Source organism: Bicyclus anynana, chromosome 24 (assembly GCF_947172395.1).
Source record: "Bicyclus anynana chromosome 24, ilBicAnyn1.1, whole genome shotgun sequence".
Taxonomy (NCBI): Eukaryota; Metazoa; Arthropoda; class Insecta; order Lepidoptera; family Nymphalidae; genus Bicyclus; species Bicyclus anynana.
The window spans coordinates 7,623,733-7,642,121 of record NC_069106.1 but is presented as its reverse complement, the minus strand read 5'-3'; the positions used below and the strand labels follow the sequence as shown (position 1 = coordinate 7,642,121).

The 18,389-nt window shown below is 36.4% G+C and overlaps 1 protein-coding gene across 1 annotated transcript in view; it reads left to right on the top strand.

Moving 5' to 3' along the window:
• The first annotated feature begins 6,256 nt into the window (after window positions 1-6,256).
• LOC112047854 (muscle segmentation homeobox-like) overlaps window positions 6,257-18,389 on the top strand; it is a 40,388-nt gene continuing 28,255 nt past the window's right edge. Inside the window, exon 1 of the mRNA XM_024085124.2 lies at window positions 6,257-6,915. Coding sequence (XP_023940892.2) covers window positions 6,321-6,915 — 595 coding nt within the window. The 5' untranslated portion in view covers window positions 6,257-6,320. The remainder of the gene's footprint in view (window positions 6,916-18,389) is intronic.

Here is an 18,389-nt window from a genome sequence, read left to right as displayed (position 1 = left end):
TTGGGGCCTATTTAATGCAAACAAACAAATAAACAATCAAATCTTTCCTCTTTATAATATTAGTATAGATGTAGTAATTTTCTTTTTTCCGCGTAGATTACATTAATTATTATTATTATTATTTCGTCCAATTTGATCTAATTATAGGTTAACCGGTATCAGTAGGTAACCTACCTACCTACTGATACCGGTAAAATATAAATTATTAATTTTTCCGCAAAGCAACGCCTGTTTCTATCCAATGTCCAAATCCAATCCAAATCCAATTTATACCTAATAAACTAAAAATTATTTTAGTTTTAGAAAAAAACTCAGAAGTTGATATTAAAAAATAAGAAAACCAACGTTGAACAAAGGCTCTGATTCACAGTATTTGTCAGGGCAACTTAATTAACAAATCAAACTATAACTAACACATTTTGGAGTGTTATCATAATTATCAATTGATTATTTTTTCTTGGTTTTTGTTTCCTTAAAAAATAGTACAAAGTTTGTCTTTTTTGTGCTCGTAAGCCCCTTTCGGTTTTTTTGAGCACTGCTTATAGTTCTTACAAATCTTTCTTAAGCCCAATTAATTAATTAATGTACCTATCAAGCAATGAGCAGATTTACGTCTAAGATTTTTGTTTATAATTCCACCTGTACAGACATGAGCGTCATTTTAGTTCAAATTACTTGCCTTGCCGGTGTCTATACCTACGTCATATTGTGAATACTGGATCCGGGTATCTGTAGTCGATAAAAAAAACAATAGACACTAGTCCCATCACTAGCGACGGTGATCAGTCTATTACCGAAGTCGTGCCATAGACAATTTGTAACCTCATAACGACTCGTGTTACACTGCACGCCATAAATCATACCCATTTTTTTACACACACAGAAAAAAGTCGACGCGGCAAAATGTCTGCTAATTGACATTTTCCTACTGGCTCAAGCTGGTTAATTATAAAAATATGCGATGTTAATGATTTATTGGTAACAGTATATGAGCCGAGATAGCCCAGTGGATGGGACCTCTGCCTTCGACCGAAGGGCGTAGGTTCGAATTCTGTCCGAGGCATGCACTTCCAACTTTTCAGTTATGTGCAATTTAAGGAAATATCACGTCTCAAACGAAGAATAACACCGTTTTTTGTGCTAAATATTTTCAGTTATCGCAGCGCGTCCATGGAACTCACTACCAGATACCATTTAAAAAATAAACCCATCAGTTCATACATTTAAACATCGACTTCATGAACACTATCTTTTTTTATCATCATAGATTCGTTATATTATATGTATGTATGTATATATTATTTATTTATTTAATTTATTTATTACTTACCTACCTAGTGTTATTTTTGATATATTTAATATTATTTACTTTTATTATTTATGTAAGTATAATATGTTACTCATTTTTTTTTTGTTGTACCTATCCATTTCTTTTGTTTTCAATCTCTCCCACTGTCAAAGGTCACTGGCAGAGATCTCTTATGGAGAGGAGATAAGTGTTTCCTTGTCCACTGTTTTTCTTTTTATATTTGTGTGTGACTAATATTGGTACTAAATAAATTTAAAAAAGAAAACCATCATGAGGTAACCTGATTTAGTCATCATCATTATCATCATCATCATCATCCTTAAAGTGCGTTCCCCGGACCGAATTCGAATCTAGACCCTCCGGAATCAGAGGCATAGGTCATATCCACCGGGCTATCACCGCTCATAAGTACCTAGACGTAAAAGGTAATGCCCAGCCCTGGCCCAGGCATACCCTAACCACCCGGCATTTCATAGATGCCCCACTTTTCGAAAATGCTAAATAACTCCGAATTTTATAATCTTAGAGCATTGCATTCTTTGGGAGATATTAAATATATTTCTTAATGTTCTATATTATCTGAATCTTTCTGATATAGACTGTGTAGATTTTGTGTAAATTGTAATTTTATGGACCTCTAAAAAATGGGATAGACGCCTACTGTGGCGGATAGAAGACTTATCATGAAAAAACTTCTGAGGATAGGTGCCCTTAGTGGGGTTTGGCGACTTAGATTGAACATTGTAATTGGTTTGTTCTGAAATCAAACAACTATATTATTATAATCAGTCTTTATGGTGTTTTATATAACTTTCATTTTCATTTCTTGGCCATCTTTGTCAAAGTTATACTTTAGCTGTAGCTTTTTAGCAAACTGGTATGCTAACTGACGTATTGCTGTACGGTCCAGCGGAAATCCAGCTTCTCCTAATTTGAATGTAAGAGCCACGAGTCGTTTTTTTGTTATTACAGCATGTTTTCATAAAACAAATAAAAATAAATGCTGGATATATATAATTTTTTTCAGTAATAATTATGCCAGACAGTAACTACAATGATATGATGCAATACAATACAAAGTAAAAGTAATTCAAATATAAAACAACAACACATACAGTAACTTTGAAAATAAGAATTGCTGTTAACGGCAAATCTTCGTCTTAATATTTTAGATGGTATTCCTTATATTCTAGAAATCTGATTTACGCCTTTCTCTCCCTTTTTCAAACGCTGCTAGCATACCGTCTTCGTTCTAGGTTACAGTACGAAGGACAACACCCTGTTTCCTTTTATATGTACGAGGCATTTTGCTCTTCTGCAACAACACAACACTTATAATAAACAGTTGAGGACAGTTGCCCTTAGGGGCATCTATCCTAATAAAAAACGGGGCAACTATACTTTTTGTAGGGGATAGATGCCCTGATCAATAAAAACAAAAGTTGAGTTTCAATTACTATAAAATCTATCAGTTTACATAGGCTAATCTTCAATGCAAGCAGACAAATAGAAAAAAAAATAAAATTATAAGCGAGAGAAAAAATACACTGTTGAAAGGACTTACGAATCTTATTTTGGCGCCTTTTGTCGTCTCCCCGCGGAACATTTTTACTTACACAGACGAAACGCATGCACTCCGGTCGAAATTCCTCCCGACACTAAGGTTTGCGGGGGGAGGACTCGTTACTTACAGTAAAATTTAACTCCTACAGTGTTCCTAACATAGTGAAATAAAAATCAAGTCATCTATCCCACTGGGGCATCTATCCTGGAATTACCCTATACCTATGTAGAAAAATCTAGATAATTCTACTTTAATACTTAATAAAATCAACCTTTATCAAAAAAAGTTTGCTACATTTTTAGTTCATCTTCAATTTGTCCACAACGGGGACAAGCTAAGATAAGCTAAGAGAAGAGCCAGTTTCTTCATCGCAAGTAACAGTCAAAGTACCTACCGTCAAAAATCAAAAGTGACAGTCTTATTCACTGAAAAATAAAGTCTTCTTTACTACTTACTATTTTTACTGTTACTTTAGCTTTAGGTACATGAAGAAACTGTCTGTAATGATTAGCTTGTTTGTTCGTTCTGTTATTAGTTAAGCTTGTTGGTAACAGAAAACAATAATACAAACAAAAAGCTTCAAATGTTACTTTGGTAGGTTCATCGGTGAACATTTTGTCCTATAAAAGTGTTAAGAATATGTATTTTTCTTCAAGAAACTTATTTTTATTGAGTCAATAATTTAACCAGATTTATTTATACATCATAAATCATCTTCATACCTATACTTTTATACAGGGGTATAGATAAGAGTATTAAAAATATCTATTTTTCGTCAAGAAATTTTACTGAGTCAATAATTTAACCAGATCATTATTTATACATCATATTATCTATTCCATATACTTTTATACGGGGTATACCTGGGTTCTCTAGGCCGACGTTGTATGGGCCAGTGGGCATTCACCTTTATAATGTAAGTAAGTGAATAAGCTAATTCTGAACACATTTTGCGATGATTTTTTACGTACGTAAGTAACATAGGTACTAGTATAAAATCTTTGTTTTTTTTATTCTTTACAAGTTAACCCTTGACTACAATCTCACCTGATGGTAAGTGATGATGCAGTCTAAGATGGAAAGCTAACATTTTAGGAGGAGGATGAAAATCCACACCCCTTTCGGTTTCTACAAATCGCTTGTTGGTACGTCTTTGCCGGTAGAGTGGTAACTAGCCACGGCCGAAGCCTCTCACCAGTCAGACCTGGACCAAATGAGAAAATCTCAATCTGATCAGGGATTGAACCCAGGACCTCCGTTTTGTAAACCCACTGCGCCACGGACGCCGTCAAATTGTATGTATAGTAATTGATCGTTCTTAGCAGTAGGTAACAAATAATGATTTGAATAAAATAACGCAATATCGGAATCGAACCTTGTACCTCCCACTTACCTCCTAACCATAGACTACAGCCAAACAAACCTATCACTTCACACTCGGTTTCCCTTCAAACATACCAGTCGAAGAGGGGACTATTACATCCCTATTATCATACCGACCCGAGAAAACTTGGGGTGTCTCCTATTCTATCTCTCTCACACGTACACTAAAACATACGTCTATCTCTGTTCAACTGTAATAGTTGCTACTAAATAGGTATTTAGTATTCTGAAGGGAAGTTGAGTTAATTATTTGGGGTGCAAAGAATAGTATGAGAGTACAAACGAAATGCATTGTTATTCAACTCTATGAGTATGAAGTTAGGGTTGAAAATCAATTGATTTGGTGTTATGTTAAGTTTGTGAGGGGGTATAAAGATTTGGTTTATTAGATAAACGACGTGATCGGGGTTGTTAATACAATATTGTTCTTGACTGATGCTCGGTTTATCATTTATGGGTTTAGGGTTTATGAGAATTAATTTTGTTATGGTTTTTTTTTTATTTATTTAATACTCTTTATTTGTACACCACAAAAATAAAAGAAAACAAGCAAAACAGAAACACAAGAAAAAGTAGAATACAAAAGGCGGCCTTATCGCTTAGTAGCGATCTCTTCCAGGCAACCTTAGGCTTAGGAACTTATAAGGACAACTGTAGGTGGTTATTAGATGGGTAGGTTTTTTTTAGCTCTAACTACTTTCCTACCTAGTTTATTTCTATTACTTGATTCTTACACTGCGGGTTGTCTGGAAGAGTTCGCTATTAGCGATAAGACCGCCTTTGTGCATACCTACTTATTTTGTTACTTGATGAATATTGTTTTATATTTTTTATGTGCAATAAAGAATATATCTATCTATCTAGTTTACGGATAACGGGGCAAGCCCCTCCAACTTTTCAGTTGTGTGCATTTTATGAAATTAAATATCACGTGTCACAAACGGTGAACGAAAACCGTGAGGAAATTTGCATGCTTACCTGAGAATTTCCTTAATTCTCTGAGTGTGTAATCCGCCAAGCGATTTAGCGTTCCGGTACGATGTCGTGTAGAAACCGAAAGGTGTGGATTTTCATCCTCCTCCTAACAAGTTGCCACTTCCATCTTAGATTGCATCATCACTTACCGTCAGGTGAGATTGAAGTCAATGGCTAACTTGCCGAAAATAAAAAAAAATGTTTTAGGTAGGTACCTACTTAATCCGTTGCGTACCTATTCGCAACGAACTTAGTGGGCATTAGATCTCACACAGAACTCTTCCAGCTGTTACCATGCTTCTCTGTTGATAGCTTATTCTTTGCAAGATTAACCATCCAATTGTTTTTATTCTACCATCACGTGTTTTTTTAATTATCAACGCCAAGAGGCAGAAGAAGTACCTACTGTTGTAATTCTAACAAGAAGAAAGAAGATCAAGGCAGTAAGTAATGCTCTAGGAAGCTACCTAAATATATCGCAGTAAGGTATCGAAACTGTATTAGAATTCAATAATCCACCATCGATTAATTATAAAATGCCAGGCAATCAACAACAAATCATAAGTTAACCATTAGCTAAACAAATGTCCGGTCAAAACATCGCAGCAGTAAATCACGAGCGCTAATTCGAAACGGATCGACTGCAGCCGAAACTCGGCAAACGACGCCAAAACTAATCCCACAAAGAGAACCGCTCAAAAGGATATAACAAGCGGCAGCTCATTATATTTTTATACTTTACAACGTACGTATACGTGTACGTCACGTATTCGGACGTAAAGTGCGATCAAAACTCACAAAAGGTAATTATGTTTTGATTCCTACAAAAAAATCGAGTATCACAAAGGAGACTAACGAGATAAGAGCGTGCTAAATCGCTCCCCCCCACCCCCGCGCGGATCAATTCCGAGCGAAACGGTCGATTGGCTGAAAGGGACGGCTTTACAATTGGGCGGAGCTTTCACAGGCCACGCCTCTTGTCGCGCGAGGGTACCCGCCACCGCTCGCCGGTCAGTCGACCTCCGACCGCGCCCGCATGTGTACACAATCCGTGGCTAGTGACTGTGATAAATGGAACTGTAGCGTTCAATGTTAAAGAAACAAAGATACGAGGACAAGGAAGTGAACATGGCGATACAGAGTGTTTCCAGGTACCCCAGCAGCCCCGCCGAGGCTACGGAACCGCCCAAAGCGTCCAGGATATCCTTCAGCGTTGCATCAATATTGGCAGACACTAAGGCGAGCCAAGTGGATGAAACTGCCGAGATGATAAGACACCATCGGACTATACCCGAATCTCCTTTACGACAGTCCCCTGGAGCACAACCCGAATTGCCCGGCGGCAAATCTCTATCTCCCAGGCCGTCTTCCCAAACTCCCCCTTTGAATCTCAACGCGTCCGCGACTGTGACGTCTTCTGACGACGAATACGAAGATTCAGTTAACCAAGAAGACTCTATAGTAGATGTGGAGGATCTACAAAATGGCGCACAGAGTGATGAAGACGACAGAACGTCGACACCTAATGAGAAGGAGAGGTTAGGTCCGATTAGGCCGACGCCCTTCAGCGCATTGGCGGCGGCGGCGGCGGCCTACCACGGCCTGGGCTGGCCCGGCGCTCCGTCAGTGGTTCCCTCATTCGGACCACTCTTCCAAGCACATTTTCCCGTTGGTCATATTACAGGTAAGTCTTTAGATAGTTGTAATTTAAGTCTGTTTAAGTTTTCCACTTACAAAACTGTAAGTTGATATGGAACTAATAATTGGGGATCGATATAGTCTCCGAGTTTAGTTAATTTTCATGATCAATCATGTCGAATCCTAAACTTTTCTGAAATGGAATTTGGGAGAAGAGTTTTGCATTCAATTGCACAAATTATTTTAGGTGCCCACCCACCTATTTACAGTTTCGTATGCTATGAATGGATTTGTCAATTTTAGGTTTTTTAATGGAAAATTAAAGAGATTCTTCAAAATAAAAAGAATTACTTGGGTACTGCTTTTACACTTCATGACAAGAATGAATATCTTGTGTTCCAACCTACATCTCTTCATTGGTTTCCATCGGCCATGATTGTAGTCAAGCAAATTTATCTGGTAAAAATTTGTTACCTACCTATAGGCTTTTCTTACTGTATTATGTGTAAGACTAGGTATAGGTGTATCCTCTATGACATATTCGTCAATAGACACCTTGGCTTCAACGTCTGAAGTGCGCAGATGTGGCAAAACCAAACTTAGTTTTAAAAGTCCGGCTGAACGACTGGCACAATAACTTATCACTACTAGGTATTTTGAAGTGATAACTTCTTATGGGAGGGTATGTTTTGTAACGTAACGCGTTACAGCGCCACTCTGTCTTGCTTCCCTTTCTCTCCCGTATACGACAGCAGGTTTAAGTCATCAGTTCTTTCGGGCATCCCGAGACGCACACGTTTCTTTTTTTTATTGGTATTGGCAGACTTCACACACGTAGAGAATTAAGCAAATTCTCAGTTATGCAGGTTTCCTCATGATGTTTTCCTTCACCGTTTGAGACACGTGATATTATTTCTTAAAATGCAAATACTTAACTGAAAATTTGGAAGTGCATGCTCCGAACCGGGCTCAAACCAACGCCCGCCGGTCGAAGGCAGAAGTCATATCCACTATTGGATTAAGGAGACTTGATGCCCTAAGCAATGTTTCCCTACAGTTTGTGTCATGTAGGATGGTGCGGGTGACAGTTCGTTTCACTCTTAAAAGGTTTTCTTATGTATTATGAACGTCATACAGGTGAATGTCACCGTACCCTGAAAAACACTTTTAAGTGAACGACGAAGAATTAATAAAAAAAAACGCACGGCTTTTGAAATTGTTTAAACTTTCGTGTGCTCGTATTTATTCTCGGTTGTCTCGAATATCCCACTAAACGGGATTCCATAAGCATTTGTTTAAATATGCTATGAGCTAATCCAGCACTGTCTCTGGGTTTTAACGACTCTCAAAGGATAATTAGATTATTATTGTGTTTAACAGTGTCATGTTTAACATGTCAATCGTCAGCCAAGGGTTGTTCAAACTATAATTTACTACCCATTACCCCGAAAGGTTACCCCATGATACGCCTAAGTAGCTAGATGGTAATCAATCACTTTTTTGTCGTCTCAAATTGTTTGCCTCTTCGTATGTATTTATCGCTTGTTTAACTATTGCTTTCTCTTGGGAAAGTTAAAAATGCCCCTGTAGCCAAGTCGATTCTCTTTCTACGATCGCAAACGCTTCGAAAACTATAAAAACGTATGGTAATGACATTTTTTTTATTCTTTACAAGTTAGCCCTTGACTATAATCTCACCTGATGGTAAGTGATGATGCAGTCTAAGATGGAAGCGGGCTAACTTGTTAGGAGAAGGATGAAAATCCACACCCCTTTCGGTTTCTACACGGCATCGTACCGGAACGCTAAATCGCTTGGCGGTACGTCTTTGCCGGTAGGGTGGTAACTAGCCACGACCGAAGCCTCCCAGCCAAAATTGATATCGACAGGTCACTTGACCAAGATCCGTCATGAATTAATTTTAAAATTAATCATAGTGAATTAATATTATCATTATGTAAGTGTCCACATATCCGCATCGGACGCATCGTATCAATCGGATCTTAGTATTTTCTTTATATAGAAAGTCATACAAGTGCGTCCAATGATCGGCATCGTACATCGGATCGCACTAATCTACGGTAAAATTAAACATCAGTTAAATGCGATGCCTACGATAAGTACAATGTGGATCTGTGGACGCTTGCCTTTAGGTACCTACCTATAAGTAGGCTGCTTTAAAAAATATATTTTCAAAATCAAACTTCCTTACCTGCTCTGGATAGTTAAAAACTCTCATGAAGAATGGCTGTCGAGTCTATGCAAAGTATTAATAAATAAAAAAAACATAAACGTACCCTCTTAACTAATAGCTGCAGCATCAAGTTATTTCTATAATTTTAATGTATTTTTACCAAATAATAACAAGCATGCAAAGTTTCAAACACCATACGAATAGTTACTTATACGAGATATTTGTACCTACTGTTGGTATACTTAGAAAAATACGCTACATTAAATGAGATACTTACGCAAGGAACTTGCAAATAACTACTTATTACAGGTGCAGCATACGTAAAATAGATGCCGTATACTTAGTAATGGTGCAGCTTACTGCGATGTTTATAAGCAATACCATGTTATTTAAGGATCTTGTAGAATCGTGCGAGCCGTACGATGCGGATCAGTGGACGCACTTGTATGACTTTCTATCCAAAGAATATCGTTTGAGCCGATGGGTCCGATACTTACGATGCGGATATGTGGACGCTTACCATTAAGTGTCATCTCATCGTATGTTGGAGACTAATACGGCTATCCTATAACTTTAAGACATAAATAAGACCTTGGGAAAGAACATAGGCTACTTTCTATTCCGGAAAAATCCATGTTTCCCAAGGGATTTGTGAAAAACAGAATTTCACGTGAACAAAGATGCGGGTCTCCGCTAGCTGCTAAATAAATTAGTGAAACACTATTAGATTGCAATCAATACTTAATTTCTAATTTTATATTCAATCATCAATCCATTAATATTTTATTGTTAATTAATTATATTGCTAATTTTATTAATAATATTATTATTAATTGAATATTAATTGTAACAAACCAAGTTACGCAATAAGTAATAATGCATATTGTTATGTGTTTTATAATTAATATTGTTCTAATTTGCTTTAAATTAATGAATAATTATACGGTTCAAGAATCTAATAAAACTTCCTTGTTAGGAATGTTCGCTTCGTAATTAATTAGCGTAATCAGAGAATAGGAACACATAGATATTCATCATCATCATTATCAACCTCAGACCAATTATAGAAGGACCTCTATCGCACTCGTAGTCACGAACAAAATTGTCTGTCATTTTCCGAGGAAAACAAGCTTAGATTTGGTATATATCTTATATTAAACTAGAAGTTTGTGCCCATTTTTTACACCATTCAATTACACAAAAAGGTATTTTTACGGAGCTCTTTAAACTGTTTCTATATAATCGGTGTTAAATAGTTGTAATGGTGTGCGTCGCATTACAACTATTTAACACCGATTATATAGAAACAGTTTTTATAATCGCATCGTTGATCATATACTTTGACAGAAAAGTAACGTCTAGCGAGGCAGGTCCTATACAATAATTGGTTTGAGTTATCAACCTATATTGAGCTCACTGCTAAGCACGAGTCTCCTCTCAGAATGGGAGGGGTTAGGCCAAATATTCCACCAGCTGGCCCAATGCGGATTGGCAGACTTCACACACGAAGAGAATTAAAAAAATTCTCAGATACGCAACCTGGTTTCCTCACGATGTTTTTCCGTCACCGTTTGAGACATGTGATATTAAATTTTTTTTAATACACACAACTGAAAAGTTGGAAGTGCATGCCCTGACTGGATTCGAACTACAACCTCCGGAATCGGAGGCAGAGGCCATATCCACTGGGCTATCAAGAGCAGAGCAAAGAAGGAACAAATAGGTATACATAATTACATACGTACAAACACACACAAACTTTCGCCTTTATAATATTAACTAGCTGACGCCGCGCGGTTTTACCCGCGTGTTTCCGTGTTTCCGTAGGAATACGGGGATAATATATAGCCTATAGCCTTCCTCAATAAATGGGCTATCTAACACTGAAAGAATTTTTCAAATCGGACCAGTAGTTCCTGAGATTAGCGCGTTCAATCAAACAAACTCTTCAGCTTTATAATATTAGTATAGATTTGATGTCACTATCGCGTCGAAACTGAGGCGAACTAAAGTGCCTAATTGTCTTAATTTCATTTAACTGCATAGTTAACAACGAAAGTTATTTGAACAAATAATACCTAAATATTGTCTACAATGTAGAGTTGTGTGTTCAGAAAACGTAAAAACGTCGTTATCAACCCATATTCGGCTCACTGCTGAGCTCGAGTCTCCTCTCAGAAAAAGAGGGGTTAAGCTAATTGTCCACCACGCTGGCCCAATGCGGATTGGCCGACTTCACACACGCAGAGAATTAAGAAAATTCTCTGTTATGCAGGTTTCCTCACGATGTTTTCCTTTACCGATTGAGACACCTATAACATATGTATATAATTTACATTTTATACATCTATACATAAGTATATAATTTAAATTAATACAAAATTGTGCATATGTAATTGTGTACCTACCTACAAGTATGCTCAGTGGAGTAGTTAAATTCGGATCCATTAGTACATATCTATACTAATATTATAAAGCTGAAGAGTTTGTTTGATTGAACGCGCTAATCTCAGCAACTACTGGTCCGATTTGAAAAATTCTTTCAGTGTTAGATAGCCCATTTATCGAGGAAGGCTATAGGCTATATATTATCTCCGTATTCCTGCGGGAACGGGAACCACGCGAGTGAAACCGCGCGGCGTCAGCTAGTCTAATGGTATAAAATCGTTTTAGGCTTACAAATTGGCAAATTATTATAATGATACGTGCGGATTACGTTTAATAAGCAATATACTATATTTTAATGAATAATTGCTCTTTTTCCACTGTTTAAGTGGGTTAAATATTACACTAAATTGAATTTCCTTAATAAATCATTAGGTAAAATTAACTACAGGTTAAATTTGTTGGTTAAATACATAAATTAATTGCTTACATACCTATTATAAACCTACGAGTTAATTTTGTTTGTTTTTGCTCAGACTAATTACGTAAGGACTAGTAGGTATCGCAACCAACTTTACGAACAAAATTGTCTGTCGTTTTTTAAAGGTGATGAGGTAAACTCACACATCGAAAATAGTTAACACCAATAAATATTTTCCGTGTCCTTACACTAGGTATTAGATTACTTGATCGATGTTTTGTTGCGCCGGCTAGAGAATCGATTCTTTTTATATATCGATAGTTTTTATTACAAGTTTAGTAAGTTGCAAATTGAAAAATATAAAAGAATTTTAGTACATTTTACCTACCTATAGTAAAAAAAATGTATTTTTATTATTAGCTGACAACATTATTAAAGAATTTTTACTATGGCAACAAGGTTGTAACTCACACCCTGACATATTGTCAGTGATATTCGCGTAGTAGCGTTCGTCTATGGTTTTCGTTTTTAAAGCTATTTAAGGATTTTTTTCATTTAATGCTTCTCTGTCTAGGATTTAATGTTTAAAAATTTTGTAACTTGTATCTTACTTACATTTAACAATATTACATGACATTGACAGCTTACACCGGATATGAATTCAATTCCAGGTGTTTTTATTGGTTGTTTTAAACATTTTTACAGTTTCGTCTAGGTATGTTTAATTTGTAGACAAGGGAGCGAAACACAAAAAAATATTTATCTAATCAATGCGGGTTCCAAAGAATCTAAAAAATTATTTGTTGACCTGCATGTAAATTAAAAATAATAAAAGCATATTTTGGGACATGTCCTTTCGCTTCTAAGATTTAACCCGCACTAACAAGACAAGCTAACTAAACGCTTTTTACAACCGTTTATACCGCAAAAAACAGTTCAGTCATCTTAACAATAAACAAATCCACGGAAGCCCGATCCGTATCGTCTGAAGATATCACTCCGCATTGAAATCCTCAAACAAAGTACAAAACAATACGAACACGACCCACAAATCCACGTTAACCCTACCATAACCGGTCGGAACGGAACGGCGAATAAAGGGCCAAATAAGCCCTACATAAATATCGGATCTGTCGAAAGGCGAAAACAATATCCTCGAAAGATGGCGGCTTTGGAAACATGGCCGGCTGATTTGCATATTACGCACGAAATGATCAGATCGTCGACTTTGATAAAGCGTCTGATTTGCAGACTATCCGACTTCGACACCCGATTTGAAACTACAACAGACTTGGCAACTTGTCTATCAAATGTTGGCTGAAGGTTTAACATATTTGTTAACAAGTTTTGCGTGTACTTACAAAGGAGTAGATATAATAATGATGTAAAAGGCAACTTATCGTTAGAGAAACGCGACAATATCCTCGATAAATGGCGGCTTTGGAAACATGGCCGGCTGATTTGCATATTATGCACGAAATGATCAGATCGTCGACTTTGATAAAGCGTCTGATTTCCAGACTATCCGACTTCGACACCCGATTTAAAGCTACAACAGACTTGGCAACTTGTCTTTCAAATGTTGGCTGAAGGTTTAACATATTTGTTAACAATTATTGCTTATCTAAAGGAATAAAAAGGCAATTTATCGCTAGAGAAACACAACAATATCCTCGATAAATGGCGGCTTCGAAAACATGGCCGACTGATTTGCATATTACGCACGAAATGATGAGATCGTCGACTTTGATAAAGCGTCTGATTTGCAGACTATCCGACTTAGACACCCGATTTAAAGCTACAACAGACTTGGCAACTTGTCTTTCAAATGTTGGCTAAAGATTTCACATATTTGTTAACAACTTTTGCGTGTACTTACAAAGAAGTAGATGTAATAATGATGTAAAAAGCAACTTATCGCTAGAGAAACCCGACAATATCCTCGATAAATGGCGGCTTTACGCCTGAAATGATCAAATCGTCAGCTTTGATAAAGCATTGGAGCTGCAGACTATTCGACTTCGACACCTGATTTAAAGCTACAACAGACTTGGCAACTTGTCTGTCAATTCTTGGCTGAAATTTCTTAAAACTATTATTTATACAAAAGACTATTTAGTGATAAAAGTGAAACTTATTGCTAGATTAGTATGTACCTAGTAGTAAACACCGCGCGAAATTTCTAATCCCTTCTGTAGGACATAGTTATCAATGTCAGTTACCTATATCTTGCAAGCTTAAGACATGATATATTATTAAAATATCTACAGATGTACAAATAATTATTTCATATGAAGCTTCAACAGACGCACCAACTAGTCGGATTACTGATTTAGTTGATTATATATGTCGGATCGGTATGGCATTGTCGCATGGTTTTTTTGTAGAAATAGCAAATTACTTTAATCACTAGGAATTTCGTCACTTCACTAAGTACATTAGTAAAGAGTAGGTAATAGTAGTAATAAATATGATAAAATATATAGGTACCTACCTAAGTAATACAATGTAAGATTTTATGTCAATTACAATTCGTAATAGCTGCAACGCAACGCGATTGTGTAAAATGGTTGAATAAAAAAAAATCAAACATTGGCAAATGGGTAGGCGAGAATCAATCCATTCATACCTGTCACATTCTTGCCATATTCTTGTAGCCATAGACTAATAAAATCGGCAGACGCTGTCAAACATCTGAAGAACCATAATGACGCAGAGCATCCATGTGTGAGTGTAAAGTGTATTGGAGGTTAATAGCAGTCGGTTTGTCATCGTATGTGCATCTGTGTGCGTGTCGAAGTGTATAATTATGCGAACTGTCAGAACTGGGATGCGTCCCTTATTAGTTTAATAGAGTGTCTGGACTATATTACATCTCTCATTCATTTATTAGTTCTTTTTTTTTAATTTTTAACAATGTCAATATAAATATAAAATACAAAACACTATTAAAAATTTATAAAAAAAAATCAACCCTCTCGCTGCGGGACATGAGTGCCCAAGCAACCGGTGGTCAGGACTCCAGAGTGAGGCACCTCCTCACAATACGCGCCGTCTCAGGAATCACTGCCTTTTGTATCCGACTCTTGATCAACAGTTAAGCGAAAGCTTCTTAAGTCGTTGTTGGTCGAAGCTTTTTGTTATAAGACCATTGACTGAAACAACTATCGGAACAATAATAGTTAACAATTGTCTGGACTTATTATTACGTCTATGCTTCTATCTACAGTTAAGTATAAAAATGGTTACATTACGTGGAGGTTATTGCGTATTCTTTTTCGACATTTCGCACTCACCCACTCGTTTTGGGTATTTGTACAATTTCGCCGAAATGTTTTGCATTCTGTTTGAGTTTGGAGTTTGGGAAGTAATTGGCGGATGCTTGCATATCTGTTAGCGGCTTTTTAAAATGTTTGTTTACTAAAAAGGTTACATGACCTACTTGTGTTGTTACCGCTACAAAAAACAACGATGGACGTCCACTATTGGACACAGGCCTCTTGTATAGACTTCCAAACATCACGATCTCGAGCCGCCAGCATCCAGCGGCTCCCTGCAACCCAATTGATGTCTTCGGTCAACCTAGTGGGGGGTCGACCAACACTGCGCTTTTCGGTGCGGGGTCGCCATTCCAGCACCTTGGGACCCTAACGTCCATCTCTTCGAACTGTGTTTTAGCCATTGCCACTTCAACTTCGCGACTCGAGCGATTGACGTTGTCAATAATTTAGGTTTAGGCGAATTAAAACATAGTGAGAGACCTCCTTTTAAGCCTTATGTGCCATTGATCTGAACCTGACCATATTTCTGCCATCATACAGCATTGCTGTATTTTGGTACACAGATAATATACTGTTATTGGCGGCAGAAAAGAGTAGTTATATATATGTATGTTTTATGTGCTAAAGCCAAATTCGATATGCAATGTTTATAAACAAATTAAAAATGAGGGTAGAAAATACATGTAATTTCATACCTAATTTATTTAAAAATATGTATTTTTTTATAAAATGTTATTCAAAACAGAGCCGTGATAGCCCAGTGGATATGACCTCTGCCTCCGATTCCGGAGGGTGTGGGTTCGAATCCGTTCCGGGGCGTGCACCTCAACTTTTCAGTTGTGTGTGTGTGTGTTGGGCCAGCGTGGTGGACTATTGGCCTAATCCCTCTCATTCTGAGAGGAGACTCAAACTCAGCAGTGAGCCGAATATGGGTTGATAACGACGATTCAAAACATAGGTAACGAATTGTTTAATTTATGTATTTTTTTATAAAATCTTATTCAAAAGATAGGTAACTAATTGTTATAAGTATTAAATGTCATTAATTTAGGAACAAGTTAATTAAAATTAAGTGTAAAATGACAAGTGATTTAAACCCTCATTTTTAATTTGTTTGTTGATAAATATTGTAGGTACAGTGAATTTGGCTTTAGTATACCTAGGTATGGTTTTTGCACTTCCTCGGGCAAGAATGGTTATACCTATCTGGCTAGTAGAAATTCACTGTATAAATTAAAAAAAGAAACGAAACGACCTTAAGTGAGTCATTATAAAATCCTTATTTATTATTCTTATTTACTTAATAACTTCATAATTATATTGAATAGTTTACATGTTTTTCCTCTACTAGGTAAATAGATAGTAAGTATAATTTTATACGAGTAGGTATATTACTTATCTATATTTATAATATAGACGGAGAGCCAGCAACTGCCAGACCTTCGTAATTTCATAAAAGCTGAAAGTTTGTCAGTAACCAACTATGGAGTTAGGACCGGTGGCTTTGGGAGATACTTAGTAGGTTTCAAGGATCCAGATCCTCAACCGCTTAAGTATAAAGTATAATTTTTTTTATATATTTATCGGCGTATTAAGAGAAATGATATCACAATTCGCGAGACACTTAACTTCATGGCAACCCTTCGCTAAAGACTCTTGAAGTTTCAAATTAAATAGTGTTTTTTGAAGGGTTGCCGCGAAGTTATGTGACTGGCTACTGGGAATATAATTTCTCATATTATTTCGAGGAAAATAAAAAAAATACACTTTATACTTAGACGGTTGGAGGTCTGGATTTTTAAAACCTGCTACCTACTAAAGCCACCACGATCCAAACTTCATAATGTGGATAATAACTAGGTTTGAATATATTTTTTAAGATACATTCGTGTAAATAAGGTCAATGTTAACTAATTTATACATATAAAGCAAAGATTGTCTGGATATTTGCAAAATACTTGCGTATAAAATTTCAAAATCTTTTATCGTAATTAGATGAAAATTCATACAGTTTTTAGCTTCCTTAAATGAAATGTGACATTATTTAATACATGAACTATAAACATAAACGCACAAATAACAAAGATATTAGTAATATTGTTTGAACGCCCATACCAATCAATCGATCATTATGATCTACGACGTCATTAAATCGTACCATTTTGTATGGAGCGTTTTTCAGGGATCCGCGGCAGCGCCGCAAATCTGACCTTTTAAATCACTGTAGCTCTGAAAGTAATGATAGCAGATACCCTGTCACTTTTACAAAATTGCTTTACTATTAGCATACTCCTAATTTATATACAATTTAAATAACTGTCTTCATTCCTAGTACTTACCTATGATAGGAGCATGAGCTGACAAACTTTCAGCTTTTATAAAATGATAAAATGACGAAGGTCTGGCAGTCGCTGGCTCTTAGTCTAATACATATGTTGCACAGTTAACCTAATGGCTGCCAGTCACGAAGGATACTTTATGTATTTTCAGTTTTCAACTAATTAAGTACATTTTGCGTTTTTATTGTTCACTCGTGAACATGCCAGGCGTGTTCGCTATCGTTAGCCTCCCAACGCTCACTCGCTTTTAATACAGTCTTTGCCAATGATTTTAATATTATTAGATACGTTACATGCCTATACAAAATCATCGCAAAATGTGCTCTAAAGATTTTATATCCCTACAATATTGTAGGGATGTTCGTAAAACAATTTTAGCTTCCTTAGTTTTATTATGAGATGTAAAAACATAAACACACAAATGCGTAACGTAAATATTTGTAACTTTGTTTTGAAAGTCCAAATCTGACGATGTTACGAATTTATGACGTCATTGTTGTGCCGTATATAATATAGGACGTTGTATCCTCATCATCATTATCAACCCATATTCGCCTTACTGCTGAGCTCGAGTCTCCTCTCAGAATGAGAGGAGCTAGGCAATCTATGCGGATTAGCAAACTTCACATACACAGAATTATGCTGGTTTCCTCACGAATCCTATAAAGTTGAATTAAATACTGCTTTATATATGTTATATTTTATTATATACTGCTGTCAGTTGGACCATCTGTATCTACTACGTATTGCTATAAAAAAGTAGTTCAATAAACATAAAATAAAGCTTTATGTTGCTAGAAGGTCATACAAGTTGAAAGTTGAGACTCGCACGTTACAGAAAAGCGTTGAAAAATAATAATCCTTGTGCATTCTTATCGGCACAATAGCGATTATAGTCCA